General features: G+C 43.1%; 1 protein-coding gene across 1 annotated transcript in view; it reads left to right on the top strand.

The window, feature by feature from the left end:
* The window catches only part of LOC311124729 (uncharacterized protein), a gene marked incomplete at both ends in the record, with an annotated part of 50,138 nt that extends 34,225 nt beyond the window's left edge, over positions 1 to 15,913 (top strand). The window contains 5 exons of the mRNA XM_084198832.1: positions 13,634 to 13,848; positions 14,152 to 14,408; positions 14,661 to 14,795; positions 14,913 to 15,021; positions 15,615 to 15,913. Coding sequence (XP_084054958.1) covers positions 13,634 to 13,848; positions 14,152 to 14,408; positions 14,661 to 14,795; positions 14,913 to 15,021; positions 15,615 to 15,913 — 1,015 coding nt within the window. The remainder of the gene's footprint in view (positions 1 to 13,633; positions 13,849 to 14,151; positions 14,409 to 14,660; positions 14,796 to 14,912; positions 15,022 to 15,614) is intronic.
* Between the last annotated feature and the right edge of the window lie 3,389 nt (positions 15,914 to 19,302).

The raw sequence follows: 19,302 nt of genomic DNA on the forward strand, positions 1-19,302 counted from the left end.
GATATGAGTGGACATAGAGTATATTATCTATTATCTACCTGGTACAGCCAGGGCCACCCCTCAGAGTGGATATGAGTGGACATAGAGTATATTATCTATTATCTACCTGGTACAGCCAGGGCCACCCCTCAGAGTGGATATGAGTGGACATAGAGTATATTATCTATTATCTACCTGGTACAGCCAGGGCCACCCCTCAGAGTGGATATGAGTGGACATAGAGTATATTATCTATTATCTACCTGGTACAGCCAGGGCCACCCCTCAGAGTGGATATGAGTGGACATAGAGTATATTATCTATTATCTACCTGGTACAGCCAGGGCCACCCCTCAGAGTGGATATGAGTGGACATAGAGTATATTATCTATTATCTACCTGGTACAGCCAGGGCCACCCCTCAGAGTGGATATGAGTGGACATAGAGTATATTATCTATTATCTACCTGGTACAGCCAGGGCCACCCCTCAGAGTGGATATGAGTGGACATAGAGTATATGATCTATTATCTACCTGGTACAGCCAGGGCCACCCCTCAGAGTGGATATGAGTGGACATAGAGTATATTATCTATTATCTACCTGGTACAGCCAGGGCCACCCCTCAGAGTGGATATGAGTGGACATAGAGTATATTATCTATTATCTACCTGGTACAGCCAGGGCCACCCCTCAGAGTGGATATGAGTGGACATAGAGTATATTATCTATTATCTACCTGGTACAGCCAGGGCCACCCCTCAGAGTGGATATGAGTGGACATAGAGTATATTATCTATTATCTACCTGGTACAGCCAGGGCCACCCCTCAGAGTGGATATGAGTGAACATAGAGTATATTATCTATTATCTACCTGGTACAGCCAGGGCCACCCCTCAGAGTGGATATGAGTGAACATAGAGTATATTATCTATTATCTACCTGGTACAGCCAGGGCCACCCCTCAGAGTGGATATGAGTGAACATAGAGTATATGATCTATTATCTACCTGGTACAGCCAGGGCCACCCCTCAGAGTGGATATGAGTGGACATAGAGTATATTATCTATTATCTACCTGGTACAGCCAGGGCCACCCCTCAGAGTGGATATGAGTGGACATAGAGTATATTATCTATTATCTACCTGGTACAGCCAGGGCCACCCCTCAGAGTGGATATGAGTGGACATAGAGTATATTATCTATTATAAACTGGGTGGTTTGAGCTCTTCTTTCTCAGGTACAGCCTCAACCTCTCATCTGTCCTTATTCCCACCAGGCCCCGAACTATCTTTTCCCAGTGTGGTTACCCTCCAGGTCCTCCTCCTCCTTCCTTTCTGCCTCATCTAGGAAGTTTTTCTGGTAGCTCAGGACAGCTCAGGTCACAGGTAAGAGGACGGTTAGAGAATTTTAGGATCACTTCTACACTCATATGTTAAAACACCTGTACTCACTGTCATAGTCAGTTCTACAGTTCTACCCTCATATGTTAAAACACCTGTACTCACTGTCATAGTCAGTTCTACAGTATGAAATGATACAGTCCACACATACAGTCTAGATAATTAACTAATCTCTCATGTACACTATGAGTGGTGGGGGTCAGACTGCATCCCTACACACAGACACACACACACACACCAACTGTAATCTATTATATGATGATATGAGAATGAGATATTGAGAGACCAGTAGAAATATTCTAATACGTCTTAACAATATTAATATATTCATGTTCTTTATTTTATATCAGTAGCCAGTTTTTCTATTCCTTCCTCACTGTTGTCACCTTTGTTGTTTTAGAGAATGTTGGCTGTTCCAGCTCTGCTGCTGACAACTCTGGAGGAGATGAACCCACATGAGCTGAAGACATTTCAGTCTTTCCTGACTAGTGGCCTGCTGCCTGACTGTCCTCCCATCCCAGAGAGCCAGCTGGAGAACGCTGACAGACAGGTCACAGTGGATCAGATGGTGAAGACATACAGCCCTGAGAGAGCTGTGGAGATCACACTGAGGATCCTGAGGGGGATGAAGCGGGTAGACCTAGCAGAGAAGTTAGAGACAGATCACAGAGGAGGTAACAGAACAAGAATGTACATCAATCTATACATCACAATCACAGTTCAGTGGAGGTCTAACCAGAAAGAACATTCAACTGACTTCATAATAACATTCAGCAGGCCCCTCTCTTTTATCATTTTTATTCATGATGTATCCAGGTGGCCCCATTATGTTTAAACAGCAATCCAACATTCATTATATTACATACATACAATCACCAATACAGTAGGGAAGATATCACAAACGGATTAGACTTTCTAATCATGGCTGTATATCTCTTCCTGAGCTGCCTAATCTGGAAGATGAACCAGAATGATCTGGCAGAGAAGTTAGAGAGAGATCAGAGAAGTAGGATTGCAGACAAGGACCCTAACTGTCTCTCTATCCCCCCTCCTATCTTCCCCTCTATTTCCCCTGTTTCCCCCTCTTTCTCAGGTACTGCCTCAACCTCTCACCTGCCCATATTCCAACAAGGCCCCGATCCGTCCTCTCCCCTGTGTGGTTACCCCCCATTTCCCCACTTCTCTCCAGCTCTATCTTCTTCCCAGTGTGGTTACCCTCCAGGTCCTCCTCTTTCCTTTCTGTCTCGTCTAGGTTCTGGTAGTAGCTCAGGACAGCTCATCTCACAGGTAAGAGGACGGTTAGAGAAGGATCACTTCTACCCTCATATGTTAAAACACCTGTACTCACTGTCATAGTCAGTTCTACACTTCTACCCTCCCATGTTAAAACACCTGTACTCACTGTCATAGTCAGTTCTACAGTATGAAATGATACAGTCCACACATACAGTCTAGATAATTAACTAATCTCTCATGTACACTATGAGTGGTGGGGGTCAGACTGCATCCCTACACATACACACACACACAATTAGACAAAAAGGCTGTGAATATATTTCTGTATAGCCGTGTATGACTTGTGTGTGTGTGTGTGTGTGTGTGTGTGTGTGTGTGTGTGTGTGTGTGTGTGTGTGTGTGTGTGTGTGTGTGTGTAGGAGGAAGCTGCCTCTGAGAAGGAAAGGAAGCCAGCAGGGGAGGAGAGTGGAGAACTCCCCAGCACCTCTTCTGGAATGTGAGTCAACATAGAGTATATTATCTATTATCTACCTGGTACAGCCAGGGCCACCCCTCAGAGTGGATATGAGTGGACATAGAGTATATTATCTATTATCTACCTGGTACAGCCAGGGCCACCCCTCAGAGTGGATATGAGTGGACATAGAGTATATTATCTATTATCTACCTGGTACAGCCAGGGCCACCCCTCAGAGTGGATATGAGTGGACATAGAGTATATTATCTATTATCTACCTGGTACAGCCAGGGCCACCCCTCAGAGTGGATATGAGTGGACATAGAGTATATTATCTATTATCTACCTGGTACAGCCAGGGCCACCCCTCAGAGTGGATATGAGTGGACATAGAGTATATTATCTATTATAAACTGGGTGGTTTGAGCTCTTCTTTCTCAGGTACAGCCTCAACCTCTCATCTGTCCTTATTCCCACCAGGCCCCAAACTATCTTTTCCCAGTGTGGTTACCCTCCAGGTCCTCCTCCTCCTTCCTTTCTGCCTCATCTAGGAAGTTTTTCTGGTAGCTTAGGACAGCTCAGGTCACAGGTAAGAGGACGGTTAGAGAATTTTAGGATCACTTCTACCCTCATATGTTAAAACACCTGTACTCACTGTCATAGTCAGTTCTACAGTTCTACCCTCATATGTTAAAACACCTGTACTCACTGTCATAGTCAGTTCTACAGTTCTACCCTCATATGTTAAAACACCTGTACTCACTGTCATAGTCAGTTCTACCCTCATATGTTAAAACACCTGTACTCACTGTCATAGTCAGTTCTACCCTCATATGTTAAAACACCTGTATTCACTGTCATAGTCAGTTCTACAGTATGAAATGATACAGTCCACACATACAGTCTAGATAATTAACTAATCTCTCATGTACACTATGAGTGGTGGGGGTCAGACTGCATCCCTACACACACACCAACTGTAATCTATTATATGATGATATGAGAATGAGATATTGAGAGACCAGTATAAATATTCTAGTACGTCTTAACAATATTAATATATTCATGTTCTTTATTTTATATCAGTAGTCAGTTTTTCTATTCCTTCCTCACTGTTGTCACCTTTGTTGTTTTAGAGAACGTTGGCTGTTCCAGCTCTGCTGCTGACAACTCTGGAGGAGATGAACCCACATGAGCTGAAGACATTTCAGTCTTTCCTGACTAGTGGCCTGCTGCCTGACAGTCCTCCCATCCCAGTGAGTCAGCTGGAGAACGCTGACAGACAGGACACAGTGGGTCAGATGGTGAAGACATACGGCCCTGAGAGAGCTGTGGAGATCACACTGAGGATCCTGAGGGGGATGAAGCGGGTAGACCTAGCAGAGAAGTTAGAGACAGATCACAGAGGAGGTAACAGAACAAGAATGTACATCAATCTATACATCACAATCACAGTTCAGTGTAGGTCTAACCAGAAAGAACATTCAACTGACTTCATAATAACATTCAGCAGGCCTCTCTTTTATCATTTTTATTCATGATGTATCCAGGTGACCCCATTATGTTTAAACAGCAATCCAACATTCATTATATTCCATACATACAATTAACAATACAGTAGGGAAGATATCACAAACAGATTAGACTTTCTAATCATGGCTGTATATCTCTTCCTGAGCTGCCTAATCTGGAAGATGAACCAGAATGATCTGGCAGAGACGTTAGAGAGAGATCAGAGAAGTAGGATTGCAGACAAGGACCCTAACTGTCACTCTATCCCCCCTCCTATCTTCCCCTCTATTTCCCCTGTTTCCCCTCTTTCTCAGGTACTGCCTCAACCTCTCCCCTGCCCATATTCCCACCAGGCCCCGATCCGTCCTCTACCCTGTGTGGTTACTCCTCATTTCCCCGCTTCTCTCCAGCTCTATCTTCTTCCCAGTGGGGTTACCCTCCAGGTCCTCCTCCTTCCTTTCTGTCTCATCTAGGTTCTGGTAGTAGCTTAGGACAGCTCATCTCACAGGTAAAAGGACCGTTAGAGAAGGATCACTTCTACCCTCATATGTTAAAACACCTGTACTCACTGTCATAGTCAGTTCTACAGTTCTACCCTCATATGTTAAAACACCTGTACTCACTGTCATAGTCAGTTCTACAGTATGCATTGATACAGTCCACACATACAGTCTAGATAATTAACTATTAGGTGCTGAATGTAAGACTAGTGGCCATGTCTAAAGTCAATGTGAGCAAACCCCATACAGTAGATCACAATATTCTCTGCAGACACTGCAGTGTGTGTGTGTGTGTGTGTGTGTGTGTGTGTGTGTGTGTGTGTGTGTGTGTGTGTGTGTGTGTGTGTGTGTGTGTGTGTGTCTGTGTGTCTGTGTGTGTGTGTGTGTGTGTGTGTGTGTGTGTGTGTGTGTGTGTGTGTGTGTGTAACAGGCAGAGTTCAACATGTATGAGCAGTCTGCCAAACTCCCCAGCACCTCTGCTGGAAGGTGAGTGGACATAATACGATGAAATGAGTCTAATATTAACAACTCTACCATAACATATTTTATTACATCATCCTCATGACCTGAGTGAAATGAATGTAGACCAGTGAAGTGACCACAGCATGTGGTGGTGGTGTAGGGGAACAGAGCAGTGTGTGACTGTTTCCTGTGTCCAGGTTGACCCTGTCTGGAGAGAAGCGTCGTCTGGAGACTGAGATCTCTAGGCTGGAGGAGAAGCTGAAGTTCACGAAGGTAACACTAGTGGTCATGTCTGAGAGGTCAAATGTCATTGTGAACAAACACCATTAAGATCACAGCCACATACAGTGGGGGAAAAAAAGTATTTAGTCAGCCACCAATTGTGCAAGTTCTCCCACTTAAAAAGATGAGAGAGGCCTGTAATTTTCATCATAGGTACGCGTCAACTATGACAGACAAATTGAGGAAAAAAAATCCAGAAAATCACATTGTAGGATTTTTAATGAATTTATTTGCAAATTATGGTGGAAAATAAGTATTTGGTCACCTACAAACAAGCAAGATTTCTGGCTCTCACAGACCTGTAACTTCTTCTTTAAGAGGCTCCTCTGTCCTCCACTCGTTACCTGTATTAATGGCACCTGTTTGAACTTGTTATCAGTATAAAAGACACCTGTCCACAACCTCAAACAGTCACACTCCAAACTCCACTATGGCCAAGACCAAAGAGCTGTCAAAGGACACCAGAAACAAAATTGTAGACCTGCACCAGGCTGGGAAGACTGAATCTGCAATAGGTAAGCAGCTTGGTTTGAAGAAATCAACTGTGGGAGCAATTATTAGGAAATGGAAGACATACAAGACCACTGATAATCTCCCTCGATCTGGGGCTCCACGCAAGATCTCACCCCGTGGGGTCAAAATGATCACAAGAACGGTGAGCAAAAATCCCAGAACCACACGGGGGGACCTAGTGAATGACCTGCAGAGAGCTGGGACCAAAGTAACAAAGCCTACCATCAGTAACACACTACGCCGCCAGGGACTCAAATCCTGCAGTGAAAGACGTGTCCCCCTGCTTAAGCCAGTACATGTCCAGGCCTGTCTGAAGTTTGCTAGAGTGCATTTGGATGATCCAGAAGAGGATTGGGAGAATGTCATATGGTCAGATGAAACCAAAATAGAACTTTTTGGTAAAAACTCAACTCGTCGTGTTTGGAGGACAAAGAATGCTGAGTTGCATCCAAAGAACACCATACCTACTGTGAAGCATGGGGGTGGAAACATCATGCTTTGGGGCTGTTTTTCTGCAAAGGGACCAGGACGACTGATCCGTGTAAAGGAAAGAATGAATGGGGCCATGTATCGTGAGATTTTGAGTGAAAACCTCCTTCCATCAGCAAGGGCATTGAAGATGAAACGTGGCTGGGTCTTTCAGCATGACAATGATCCCAAACACACCGCCCGGGCAATGAAGGAGTGGCTTCGTAAGAAGCATTTCAAGGGCCTGGAGTGGCCTAGCCAGTCTCCAGATCTCAACCCCATAGAAAATCTTTGGAGGGAGTTGAAAGTCCGTGTTGCCCAGCGACAGCCCCAAAACATCACTGCTCTAGAGGAGATCTGCATGGAGGAATGGGCCAAAATACCAGCAACAGTGTGTGAAAACCTTGTGAAGACTTACAGAAAACGTTTGACCTGTATCATTGCCAACAAAGGGTATATAACAAAGTATTGAGAAACTTTTGTTATTAACCAAATACTTATTTTCCACCATAATTTGCAAATAAATTCATAAAAAATCCTACAATGTGATTTTCTGGAGAAAAAAAATCTCATTTTGTCTGTCATAGTTGACGTGTACCTATGATGGAAATTACAGGCCTCTCTCATCTTTTTAAGTGGGAGAACTTGCACAATTGGTGGCTGACTAAATACTTTTTTCCCCCACTGTACTGTGTGTGCCTGTGTGTGTGTGTGTGTTAAAGTTCCAACTGTAATCTATTATATGATGATATGAGAATGAGATATTGAGAGACCAGTAGAAATATTCTAGTACGTCTTAACAATATTAATATATTCATGTTCTTTCTTTTATATCAGTAGTCAGTTTTTCTATTCCTTCCTCACTGTTGTCACCTTTGTTGTTTTAGAGAATGTTGGCTGTTCCAGCTCTGCTGCTGACAACTCTGGAGGAGATGAACCCACATGAGTTGAGGAGATTTCAGTCTTACCTGACAAGAGGCCAGCTGTTTGGCTTTCCTCTCATCCCAGAGAGCCAGCTGGAGAACGCTGACAGACAGGTCACAGTGGTTCAGATGGTGAAGAGATACGGCCCTGAGAGAGCTGTGGGGATCACACTGAGGATCCTGAGGGGGATGAATCTGCATGATCTCGCTAAGAAGTTACAGAGAGATTACAATAGAGGTAACAGAACAAGAATGTACATCGATCTATACATCACAATCACAGTTCAGTGGAGGTCTAACCAGAAAGAACATTCAACTGACTTCATAATAACATTCAGCAGGCCTCTCTTTTATCATTTTTATTCATGATGTATCCAGGTGACCCCATTATGTTTAAACAGCAATCCAACATTCATTATATTCCATACAGACAATCACCAATACAGTAGGGAAGATATCACAAACAGATTAGACTTTCTAATCATGGCTGTATGTCTCTTCATGAGCTTCCTAATCTGGAAGATGAACCAGAATGATCTGGCAGAGAAGTTAGAGAGAGATCAGAGAAGTAGGATTGCAGACAAGGACCCTAACTGTCTCTATCCCCCCTGCTATCTTCCCCTCTATTTCCCCTGTTTCCCACTCTTTATCTGAGACTGCCTCAACCTCTCATCTGTCCTTATTCCCACCAGGCCCTGATCCGTCCTCTCCCCTGTGTGGTTACCCCCCATTTCCCCCCTTCTCTCCAGCTCTATCTTCTTCCCAGTGTGGTTACCCTCCAGGTCCTCCTCCTTCCTTTCTGTCTCATCTAGGTTCTGGTAGCTTAGGACAGCTCATCTCACAGGTAAGAGGACCGTTAGAGAAGGATCACTGCTACCCTCATATGTTAAAACACCTAAACTCACTGTCATAGTCAGTTCTACAGTTCTACCCTCGTATGTTAAAACACCTAAACTCACTGTCATAGTCAGTTCTACACTTCTACCCTCGTATGTTAAAACACCTGTACTCACTGTCATAGTCAGTTCTACAGTATGAAATGATACAGTCCACACATACAGTCTAGATAATTAACTAATCTCTCATGTACACTATGAGTGGTGGGGGTCAGACTGCATCCCTACACACATACACACACGCCATTAGACAAAAAGGCTGTGATTATATTTCTGTATAGCCGTGTATGACTTGTGTGTGTGTGTGTGTGTGTGTGTGTGTAGGACGAAGCTGCCTCTGAGAAGGAAAGGAAGCCAGCAGGGGAGGAGAGTGAAGAGCCGTCCAGGAAACTCCCCAGCACCTTTTCTGGAATGTGAGTGGACACAGAGTATATTATCTATTATCTACCTGGTACAGCCAGGGCCACCCCTCAGAGTGGATATGAGTGGACATAGAGTATATTATCTATTATCTACCTGGTACAGCCAGGGCCACCCCTCAGAGTGGATATGAGTGGACATAGAGTATATTATCTATTATCTACCTGGTACAGCCAGGGCCACCCCTCAGAGTGGATATGAGTGGACATAGAGTATATTATCTATTATCTACCTGGTACAGCCAGGGCCACCCCTCAGAGTGGATATGAGTGGACATAGAGTATATTATCTATTATCTACCTGGTACAGCCAGGGCCACCCCTCAGAGTGGATATGAGTGGACATAGAGTATATTATCTATTATCTACCTGGTACAGCCAGGGCCACCCCTCAGAGTGGATATGAGTGGACATAGAGTATATTATCTATTATCTACCTGGTACAGCCAGGGCCACCCCTCAGAGTGGATATGAGTGGACATAGAGTATATTATCTATTATCTACCTGGTACAGCCAGGGCCACCCCTCAGAGTGGATATGAGTGGACATAGAGTATATTATCTATTATCTACCTGGTACAGCCAGGTTCACCCCTCAGAGTGGATATGAGTGGACATAGAGTATATTATCTATTACCTACCTGGTACAGCCAGGGCCACCCCTCAGAGTGGATATGAGTGGACATAGAGTATATTATCTATTATAAACTGGGTGGTTCGAGCCCTGAATGCTGATTGGCTGACAGCCGTGGTATATCAGACCGTATACCACGGGTATGACAAAACAGTTATTTTTACTGCAATAAGGCACCTCGGGGGTTTGATGCGTTGTGCCTAAGAACAGTCCTTAGCCGTGGTATATTGGCCATATACCACACCCCTTCGTGCCTTATTGCTTAATTATCTACCTAAATGCAACAAAAGACAATCTTTGGGGGGGTCTACGAATGGTAAACTGTAGAATTATAGTGGTGCTGTCCACTCAGTAGTGCTGAATGTCGGCATCAGCTGAGCTCATTTAAACTCATAGATTTTCCTTCATACTTCCTCATTTTCACCATTTGTTTGCCATGCGCCCTTGATAGAAATAGCCTTTATGCCAGTGCATTAGATTTATCCGTTGATTTATCATTGTTTGCTTTTGTCAGTCAGCTGTTCAGAGGCTCATTGCTTTGTTTTTCAGGTGTGAAGGTAGGCTACTGGTGTTCTCTGTGCCATCCGTGGCCAGAAGTACTAGATCATTTATTTAGCTTTAGTATTTTCTATCAATATTTGTTTTCTTTCCTGGATCATCTGATGATGGTCAACAATATCACTAGACAACTAGACTACAGCTTGGTTTTGTGGGGTTATTGGAGGACAACTGGAGTTCTACTTAGCGTTAGTATGGATATTGTTGTCTGTTAGTGTACTCCAATTAGGGAAGGGGTGGTAGGGTAGGGGGGGAAAGTATAGAGAAACTAAAAGAATAAGGGAGATTGGAAAATGATGCAAACAATTGAATTGATGGAACCTACAATCTATCTGCAATATTAAAGCTGATCCCCCCCCCACTCCCACCCTAAATAAGTACAGTTAGACACCAATGCACATCCAATCCATCCAACAAGTATAGGTTAATGACAGTAGGCCTATAATTGACTCTTTCCGTCAGAAGTATTCGGTTTTGCAATGGCATATGCCTACATTATTTTGGATTTGTGTGCCCATGAGAAAAAATGTCACGCCGAAACATAATTAAATATTACTTAGGCATAGTTACACTTACAGTGCACTTTCTGAGATCTCCAAGATCCAGGATTCGTACAGGGTTTAAGTTCAATGTTCTATTTCAATTTAAAATGCTTAGTAATTACAAATAAAACTATAATAAATGTAATTAATGTAAGGAAAGAAAGGTAGTGTTTTATGTCACATGATCTATGAAGACTCCGAGCATTTATGAATTATGGACAACTCATGAACTAGCGTGTAAACATGTTTTGATTCAACTCATGTATTATAATGAATGTAGACTACCTGTTCTGCGTGTGTTCATGTGTGTAAAATTGTCTCGTCTGAGAGTGTAGGCTACCGGTAGCAGTTTAGGGCTAGTGCAGGGTAAACGTAAGGAAAGGAAGTTGACCCACCTTTTTCAGAAAAATGCATTGAAAGTATAGGGAGCGTTACTTTTTTCACCGTGACCGGCAATCAGAGTTTACCCCCCAATATTTTGACCACTACATCACTGGCTACCGGTAGGACTTTTTGAAGTTCATGGTAATACACATTGTAGCCTAGTCTAGTAAATTGACCGTGTGTGTCAGGGTGACCATCCAGTTTTTCCTGGGATGGTTTCAGCTCCATTTCAAATGTGTCCCAAAAAAGAAGGGGACTGGCCAACCCTCAGATCCTGGTTCCTCTCTAGGTTTCTTCCAGTGGAGGCTGCTGAGGGGAGGACAGCTCATAGTAATGGCTGGAATGGAGTCAATGGAATGGTATCAAACATGTTGTTTCCATATGTTTGATACCATTCCATTGATTCCATTCCACCCTTTACTATGAGCCGTCCTCCCATCAGCAGCCTCCACTGGTTTCTTCCTAGTCACTGTGCTTCTACATCTGCATTGCTTGGTGTTTGGGGTTTTAGGCTGGGTTTCTGTATAAGCACTTTGTCACAACTGCTGATATAAAAAGGGCTTTATAAAATCAATTTGATTGATTTGCTATAGGCACTGGTAAGATTGAATATATGAGTCTACTGGTATGGTGCTATGGAGAGAAATCAACTTTAAAAGTGGTGAATTGCCCCTCTAACATCTCTTCTATACCTCTATTGAATCATCCTCATGACCTGTGAAATGAATGTAGAACAGTGAAGTGACCACAGCATGTGGTGGTGGTGTAGGGGAACAGAGCAGTGTGTGACTGTTTCCTGTGTTCAGGTTGACCCGGTCTGTAAAGTATGGTCGTCGTCTGGAGAGGCAGAGGGAGGAGCATAGGGCACTGGGCATCAAGGTAAGACTAGTGTCACTTCAGAAGGGTCAAATGTCATTGTGAACTAACCACATATGCTGTGTGTGTGTGTGTGTGTATGAGAATGAGGTATATAGAATGATTCTAGTATGTCCTACCAATATTAATGTGTTCATGTTCTTTATTTTATATCAGTAGTCAGTATTTCTATTATCTTCCTTATATCTGATCATCTTTGTTATTTTAGAGACCCTCCATGTTGGATGTTCCAGCTCTGCTGCTGACCACTCTGGAGGAGCTCACTGAAGAACAGCTGAAGACATTTCCGTCTGACCTGACTAGCGTCCAGCTGCCTGGCTTTCCTCCCATCCCAGAGAGCCAGCTGGAGAACACTGACAGACAGGACACAGTGGATCAGATGGTGAAGAGATACGGCCCTGAGAGAGCAGTGAAGATCACACTGAACACAATGAGGAAGATGGACCTGGGTGATCTTGCTGAGAAGTTAGAGAGAGATCACAGAGGAGGTAATTACAGGTTTTGTTCCTAGTCAGGATGTTGAGTGTTTCAAGAAAAGTGTCCCAGCTTCTTTACTATTTCGTTTTATAACATAGAAATGAGGATACAACATCTATGTTCCCTTTTGATGACACATCTCAGAAACGCAGGTAACACCTCTATAAACCGTAATTATAGAGTTTGTCATTTCAACTGTTTTCTCCTCAGTCCTCCAGGCCCCCCAAAAAACGTTGAAGGAAATGCCAAGTTCCTCATCTCATAGTCCTCCTAGAACCCCAGGTAAGAGTGAAGGAGATGGTCCTAAAGATGTAGGATCTTCATTTGATCATTCTTTTGTTGCTGAGAATTTTCTTATACGGCAGGAAATGCAAACTTGTAGTGTATTTTCCACTTGAATTGACCTAATGAAAAATGTATCAACTCCTACAAAAATGTAAATTAATTATAATATACATAATAGATCCTACATCTGTATTTAATACAAAGACAACTTTAAACCAATAACTAACAAAATTATATATATACACTATTTCTGTGCAGATTCTCCACTTCTCCTGGAACTCAATGAAACCATTGTTGGACAGGCCTTCACCTTGCCATCAGCGACTGATGGGACAATGGAAGAAGAGAGCCAGGACTGTGTCAGAGTGCATCTGTCTGACAGCTTACCTGAAGCCATGGACGAGTTAAGCATCACAGAATGTAGAGTAGTGGACCAGAGCCTGTGTACTACTGACCCTCCCATGGTAAGACCTTCACTAGAAAGAAAGAAAGAAAGAAAGAAAGAAAGAAAGAAAGAAAGAAAGAAAGAAAGAAAGAAAGAAAGAAAGAAAGAAAGAAAGAAAGAAAGAAAGAGAGACAAGTTGAATATGTTTCTATTAAACTACTCATCAAACCCTTTAAAATCTATTGTTTTTACATTTTAGAGGTCTCCTGAAAACTTTGAACCAGAAATCTACAATCATGAGGGCAAGGGAGCATACAGGTAACTCAGTATTATTTTAATTGTTTTCTCATGAATAGTTTGTAAGGACAATGCCTCATTTTTCAAATCATATTCAGGGAATGTAATTAAAATGTAATTATTCACCATTGTTTGTTCTACAGGTTCCAGTGCCCCAGTGCAGGTCTGTTCCAGTGCAGTATAACAGGCCTGGTGTTTAGGATGGAGGGAGAGGGAGAGGTGCTCTATAGGACAGTCCCCTGGAACAGGAGGCTTCTAGCCCAGAGAGGCAAAAGGCCTGCAGGACCCCTGTTCAACATCGACTGCCCTCTGAAGTCTGTCTGCCAACTACACCTCCCACACTGTCAGATTCATTCTGGTGAGTATTTTCATGAATGGCCTAAACAAGAATGTAAATTAATTTGTTCATTGCCTCATTTGTCATTGCTATTGTAGTATATCAGAGAAAGCACAATGTTCTCTTTTGGGAGATTCTCAATTGGAAAAAGTCTGCCTAAAAATAGTAGTAATAATAATAATAATAGTCGTAATAATAATAATAGTAATAGTAGTAATAATAATAGTGATAATAATGATAATAGTAATAATAATAATGATAATAGTAATAATAATGATAATAAGGAATTGAGAAAATCCTATTGAGATTCTGTTTCTTTCCTAGAGGGTGGATGTGACTTCCTGTCTGTAGCCCATGTGACTGATGATGACAAAGTGGAGTTTATCCATCCTCTTGAGATAACAGATACACACATCATAATAAACATCACTGGATTCTCTGCTTATGGTGATGTCACGGATGATGATGCTCCCATCTCCCCTATCCAGGGGCTTGTGTTGTTATTCCACCAACTGTTTGTCCCTGAAGAGAGGTCCATCCTGAATGTGTTGTTGCTTCCCAGAAATGTTGTGATTAGGGAGGTAAGCATAACATTTCAAACCCCACTTCTATCTGGCTAGAATTCCATCAAGCTGGCAGTGTCAAACACACAACATAGAAAAATAACATTTTCTCTGTGCCACAAGAATGCATGTTAATATACTTGTTGACACCAAACCAGAATCAAATAATTCTGACAAAGTACTTGATGGGCGCTTGATTTAGCTTGATTTAGTTTGCACAACATGTATTTGATTGAAGCACAATTTATCTGTCCATTGTTGATTCTCAAGGTGCAGGATGAGAGGAAGAGAAGGAATGGAGACAAAGAAACCTTCATTGAAACAACTCCTCACTGCAATCTAACCCCGAACAAACCATACATCCTCTCCACAAATATTACGCATGGATATAGGATCAAACCAACAGTAATATCTATAAGCCATGAAGAGATTACAACTTTAGATATTTATTTAGCTGTGACCTCAGTATATTCACATTCCATGTAAGATCGTAGAAACTGACACTTGCTTTTTGTGTTCCAGACAGCAGCATTTGTGGATTTCCAGTCCTATGAAAACTACTCCAACACATTTCAGTTGTTCTTAGAAACTACAGTTAAAGAAGTTGAACTTCTTCTGAAAGAAAAGGAAGGTGATGAACTTGTATGGAACGGACTTGTCTGGTTGCCAGGTAACAGACATTCAGAGCTCAAATCCAATCAAATGAAGTCAGACCTGTTGTACTATTACATGTTTTTAGTTCTCTTACAGCGTTATTGTTATTGAACTATGATGTCATTATATCATATGATTATGGTTGGTTATAATGAATATACCTTTTATCAGATAGTAAAACACCTTCTCTTTTCATCCTCAGCCTCACCAACAGAACTCACCTCTACAGGTACTGTTGACCTTCCACTGACATTCACCATCAATATAAACCTCTCAATAACAAACTAGAGATTCATCACCATTATAAACCTCTCAATAACAAACTAGAGATTCATCACCATTATAAACCTCTCAATAACAAACTAGAGATTCATCACCATTATAAACCTCTCAATAACAAACTAGAGATTCATCACCATTATAAACCTCTCAATAACAAACTAGAGATTCATGACCATTATAAACCTCTCAATAACAAACTAAAGAAAATTTATCTTAAACAGTATCTTATCATCCTAGATAGGATTTTAATACATAGTTTCCCCCTCCCAGTGTCAGCTGTTTCCCCAGCAGCCCCTCCTGCCAACCATTCTACCCTCCCTGGTAGAGGCTTCATCAGAAATCACAGGATGGCTCTAGAGACTCGCCTGGGACTCTTGCAGCCCTTATTCCTGCGTCTCCAGGATCGTGGTGTTCTGATTGATGAGGAGAGGGAGGAGGTGGTCAGCAAATCCACCAAGACCCAACAGAACCAAGCCCTGCTGGACATGGTGGTGAGGAAGGGGGATGAAGCCCAGGAGGAGTTCTACCAGGTCCTGAGAGAAGCAGATCACTTCCTGGTCAAAGACCTGGAGAAGAAGAAAGCCTGAGAGGTAGCCATGGATACAACAACATCAAGAGATATATCACTATACTACTAATAAATGACCTGAGAGAGACAGACAGACTGAGAGGTAGCCATGGATACAACAACATCAGCAGATATATCACTATACTACTAATACATGACCTGAGAGAGACAGACAGACTGAGCGGTAGCCATGGATGCAACAACATCAAGAGATATATCACTATACTACTAATAAATGACCTGAGAGAGACAGACAGACTGAGAGGTAGCCATGGATACAACAACATCAGGAGATATATCACTATACTACTAATACATGACCTGAGAGAGACAGACAGACTGAGAGGTAGCCATGGATACAACAACATCAAGAGATATATCACTATACTACTAATAAATGACCTGAGAGAGACAGACAGACTGAGAGGTGACCACGGATACAACAACAGGGGATATACCTGTTCAGAGACATAGAGCAGTACTTTGAGGAGGAGCCATCCTGACCAGAGGTGGTTGGTGTGTAACGTGATTGGACCCCATTCTCACCAGCACTCCCATCAGTCTGTAGTTTACTATACAAGCCCCAGGTCTCAGGCAAGGTGACATCACTGTGAGGCTACTGTCTACCAGACAACCTACCTGTGTTACTCTGGTACACTGGCTGCAGACTACAAGATCAGGGACTCTTTTCTTTATAGTCTCCCAATATAAAGGAGGAATATTTTTATATATCTGTACATGGAAGAATTATCAGGAACATTGTGAATGTTTAATCATCTTGGTCAGGTCTCAGGCAAGGTGACATCACTGAGAATATAATCTATCAACAACTTGACTGTGCTACTCTGGTGCACTGGCAGCTGACTACAAGATCAGGGACTGTTTTAATGTTGTGACACAACATTTTTTATATCTGTACATAGTACAGAAGTTTATATAATGGTATTTCTATGCTTTTTTAAATGTAAATATAATTATTTTCTTACATAAAAACATTGATCTGATGTATCATTCATTCTACTGTTGATCTATTTGTCAATGATACCCATGAATTTATGTCTGCAGATTACAAGATCAACGACTGATATTTGAGTGGTCTTCTACTGTGACATACAGCATAGGATAGCGTTTGTATTGTTAATATATTGGTAGTTAGTAATTAATTACACTACAAGACCAAAAATATGTGGACCCATGCTTGTCGAACATCTCATTCCAAAATCATGGGCATTAATATGGAGTTGGTCCCCCCTTTGCTGCTATAACAGCCTCCACTCTTCTGGGAAGGCTTTCCACTAGATGTTGGAACATTGCTGCAGGGACTTGCTTCCATTCAGCCACAAGAGCATTAGTGAGATCGGCTGGGCACTGATGTTGGGCCATTAGGCCTGGCTTGCAGTCGGCGTTCCAATTCATCCCAAAGGTGTTCGATGGGGTTGAGGTCAGGGCTCTGTGCAGGCCAGTCAAGTTCTTCCACACCGATCTGGACAAACCATTTCTGTATGGGCCTCGCTTTGAGCACGGGGGTATTATCATGCTGAAATAGGAACGGGCCTTCCCCAAACTGTTGCCACAAAGTTGGAAGCACAGAATCGTCTAGAATGTAATTGTATGCTGTAGCGTTTTCCCTTCACTGGAACTAAGAGGCCTAGCCCGAACCATGAAAAACAGCCCCAGACCATTATTCCTCCTCCAAACTTTACAGTTGGCACTATGCATTGGGGCAGGTAGCGTTCTCCTGGCATCTGGACTGCCAGATGGGGAAGCGTGATAAATCACTCCAGAGAACGCGTTTCCACTGCTCCAGAGTCCAATGACGGCAAGCTTTACACCACTCCAGCTGACGCATTGCGCATGGTGATCTTAGGCTTGCGCGTCTGCTAAATGGCATATTATTATTATTATGTGTGGCTGCTCAGCCATGGAAACCCATTTCACAAAGCTCCCGACAAACAGTTTTTGTGCTGATGTTGCTTCCAGAGGCTGTTTGGAACTTGGTAGTGAGTGTTGCAACCGAGGACAGACTATTTTTACGCGCTTCAACACTCGGCAGTCCCGTTCTGTGAGATTGTGTGGCCTACCACTTTGCGGGTGAGTCGTTGTTGCTCCTAGACGTTTCCACTTGACAATAACAGCACTTACAGTTGAACGGGGCAGCTCTAGCAGGGCAGGAATTTGACTAACTGATTTGTTGGAAAGGTGGCATCCTATGACGGTGCCACGTTGAAAGTCATTGAGCTCTTCAGTAAGGCCATTCTACTGCAAATGTTTGTCTATGGAGAATGCATGGCTGTGTGTTCAATTTCATACACCTGTCAGCAACGGCTGTGGCTGAAATAGCCGAATCCACTCATTTGAAGGGGTGTCCACATACTTTTGTATTTAATGTCTATTGATCGTCCAACCCTCCATAATAAAATGAGACAGGAGACAGAGCTTAATAATTGACATACAATGTATTTATTCATTTTTGGTTATTTTCTGCCATTTAGAACTTTTCGTTGTGTACATTTTTCTCTGTAGCAACTGTTTTTTTAAAAAGTCAAAAAACTAAAAGAAAAAATACAATCATTGCTAAACACCTAAAAAGGACTACATGCATGGAAGACGAGTAACATTATGAATTTTTTTTTCTTATTGTTATTTTTTTCCGTAGTCGTTTTGAGTAACATGATGCGTCCACGTCGGGCTCCAACACACGCGGCTGGTGCCTCTTTATGAAACAGTATTAGAAAAAAACTATGTGACTAAATTATCTTCTCTTTTTTTAAACGAGAGAAAAAGAAAGTGGTTATAAAAAGAAAGAAAAATAGTGATGTCAGACAACGTGTGGAGGGAGGGAGTGAGAGGAGGGTGGTAAGGGCTAGGGGGTTATGGTGCATCGGGAGTGGAGGGAGGGAGGGAGGGAGGGAGGGGGAGGAGGAGGGTGGTAAGGGCTAGGGGGTTATGGTGCATCGGGAGTGGAGGGAGGGAGGGAGGGGAGGGTGGTAAGGGCTAGGGGGTTATGGTGCATCGGGAGTGGAGGGAGGGAGGGAGGGGAGGGTGGTAAGGGCTAGGGGGTTATGGTGCATCGGGAGTGGAGGGAGGGAGAGGAGGGAGGGGAGTAGGGAGGAGGGTGGTAAGGGCTAGGGGGTTATGGTGCATCGGGAGTGGAGGGAGGGAGGGAGGGGAGGGTGGTAAGGGCTAGGGGGTTATGGTGCATCGGGAGTGGAGGGAGGGAGAGGAGGGAGGGGAGTAGGGAGGAGGGTGGTAAGGGCTAGGGGGTTATGGTGTGGAGGGAGGGAGGGAGGGGAGGGTGGTAAGGGCTAGGGGGTTATGGTGCATCGGGAGGGAGGGAGGGAGGGAGGGAGGGAGAGGAGGAGGAGGGTGGTAAGGGCTAGGGGGTTATGGTGCATCGGGAGTGGAGGG

Source organism: Coregonus lavaretus (genome assembly GCF_964263955.1).
Source record: "Coregonus lavaretus genome assembly, contig: HAP1_SCAFFOLD_79, whole genome shotgun sequence".
Lineage (NCBI taxonomy): Eukaryota > Metazoa > Chordata > Actinopteri > Salmoniformes > Salmonidae > Coregonus > Coregonus lavaretus.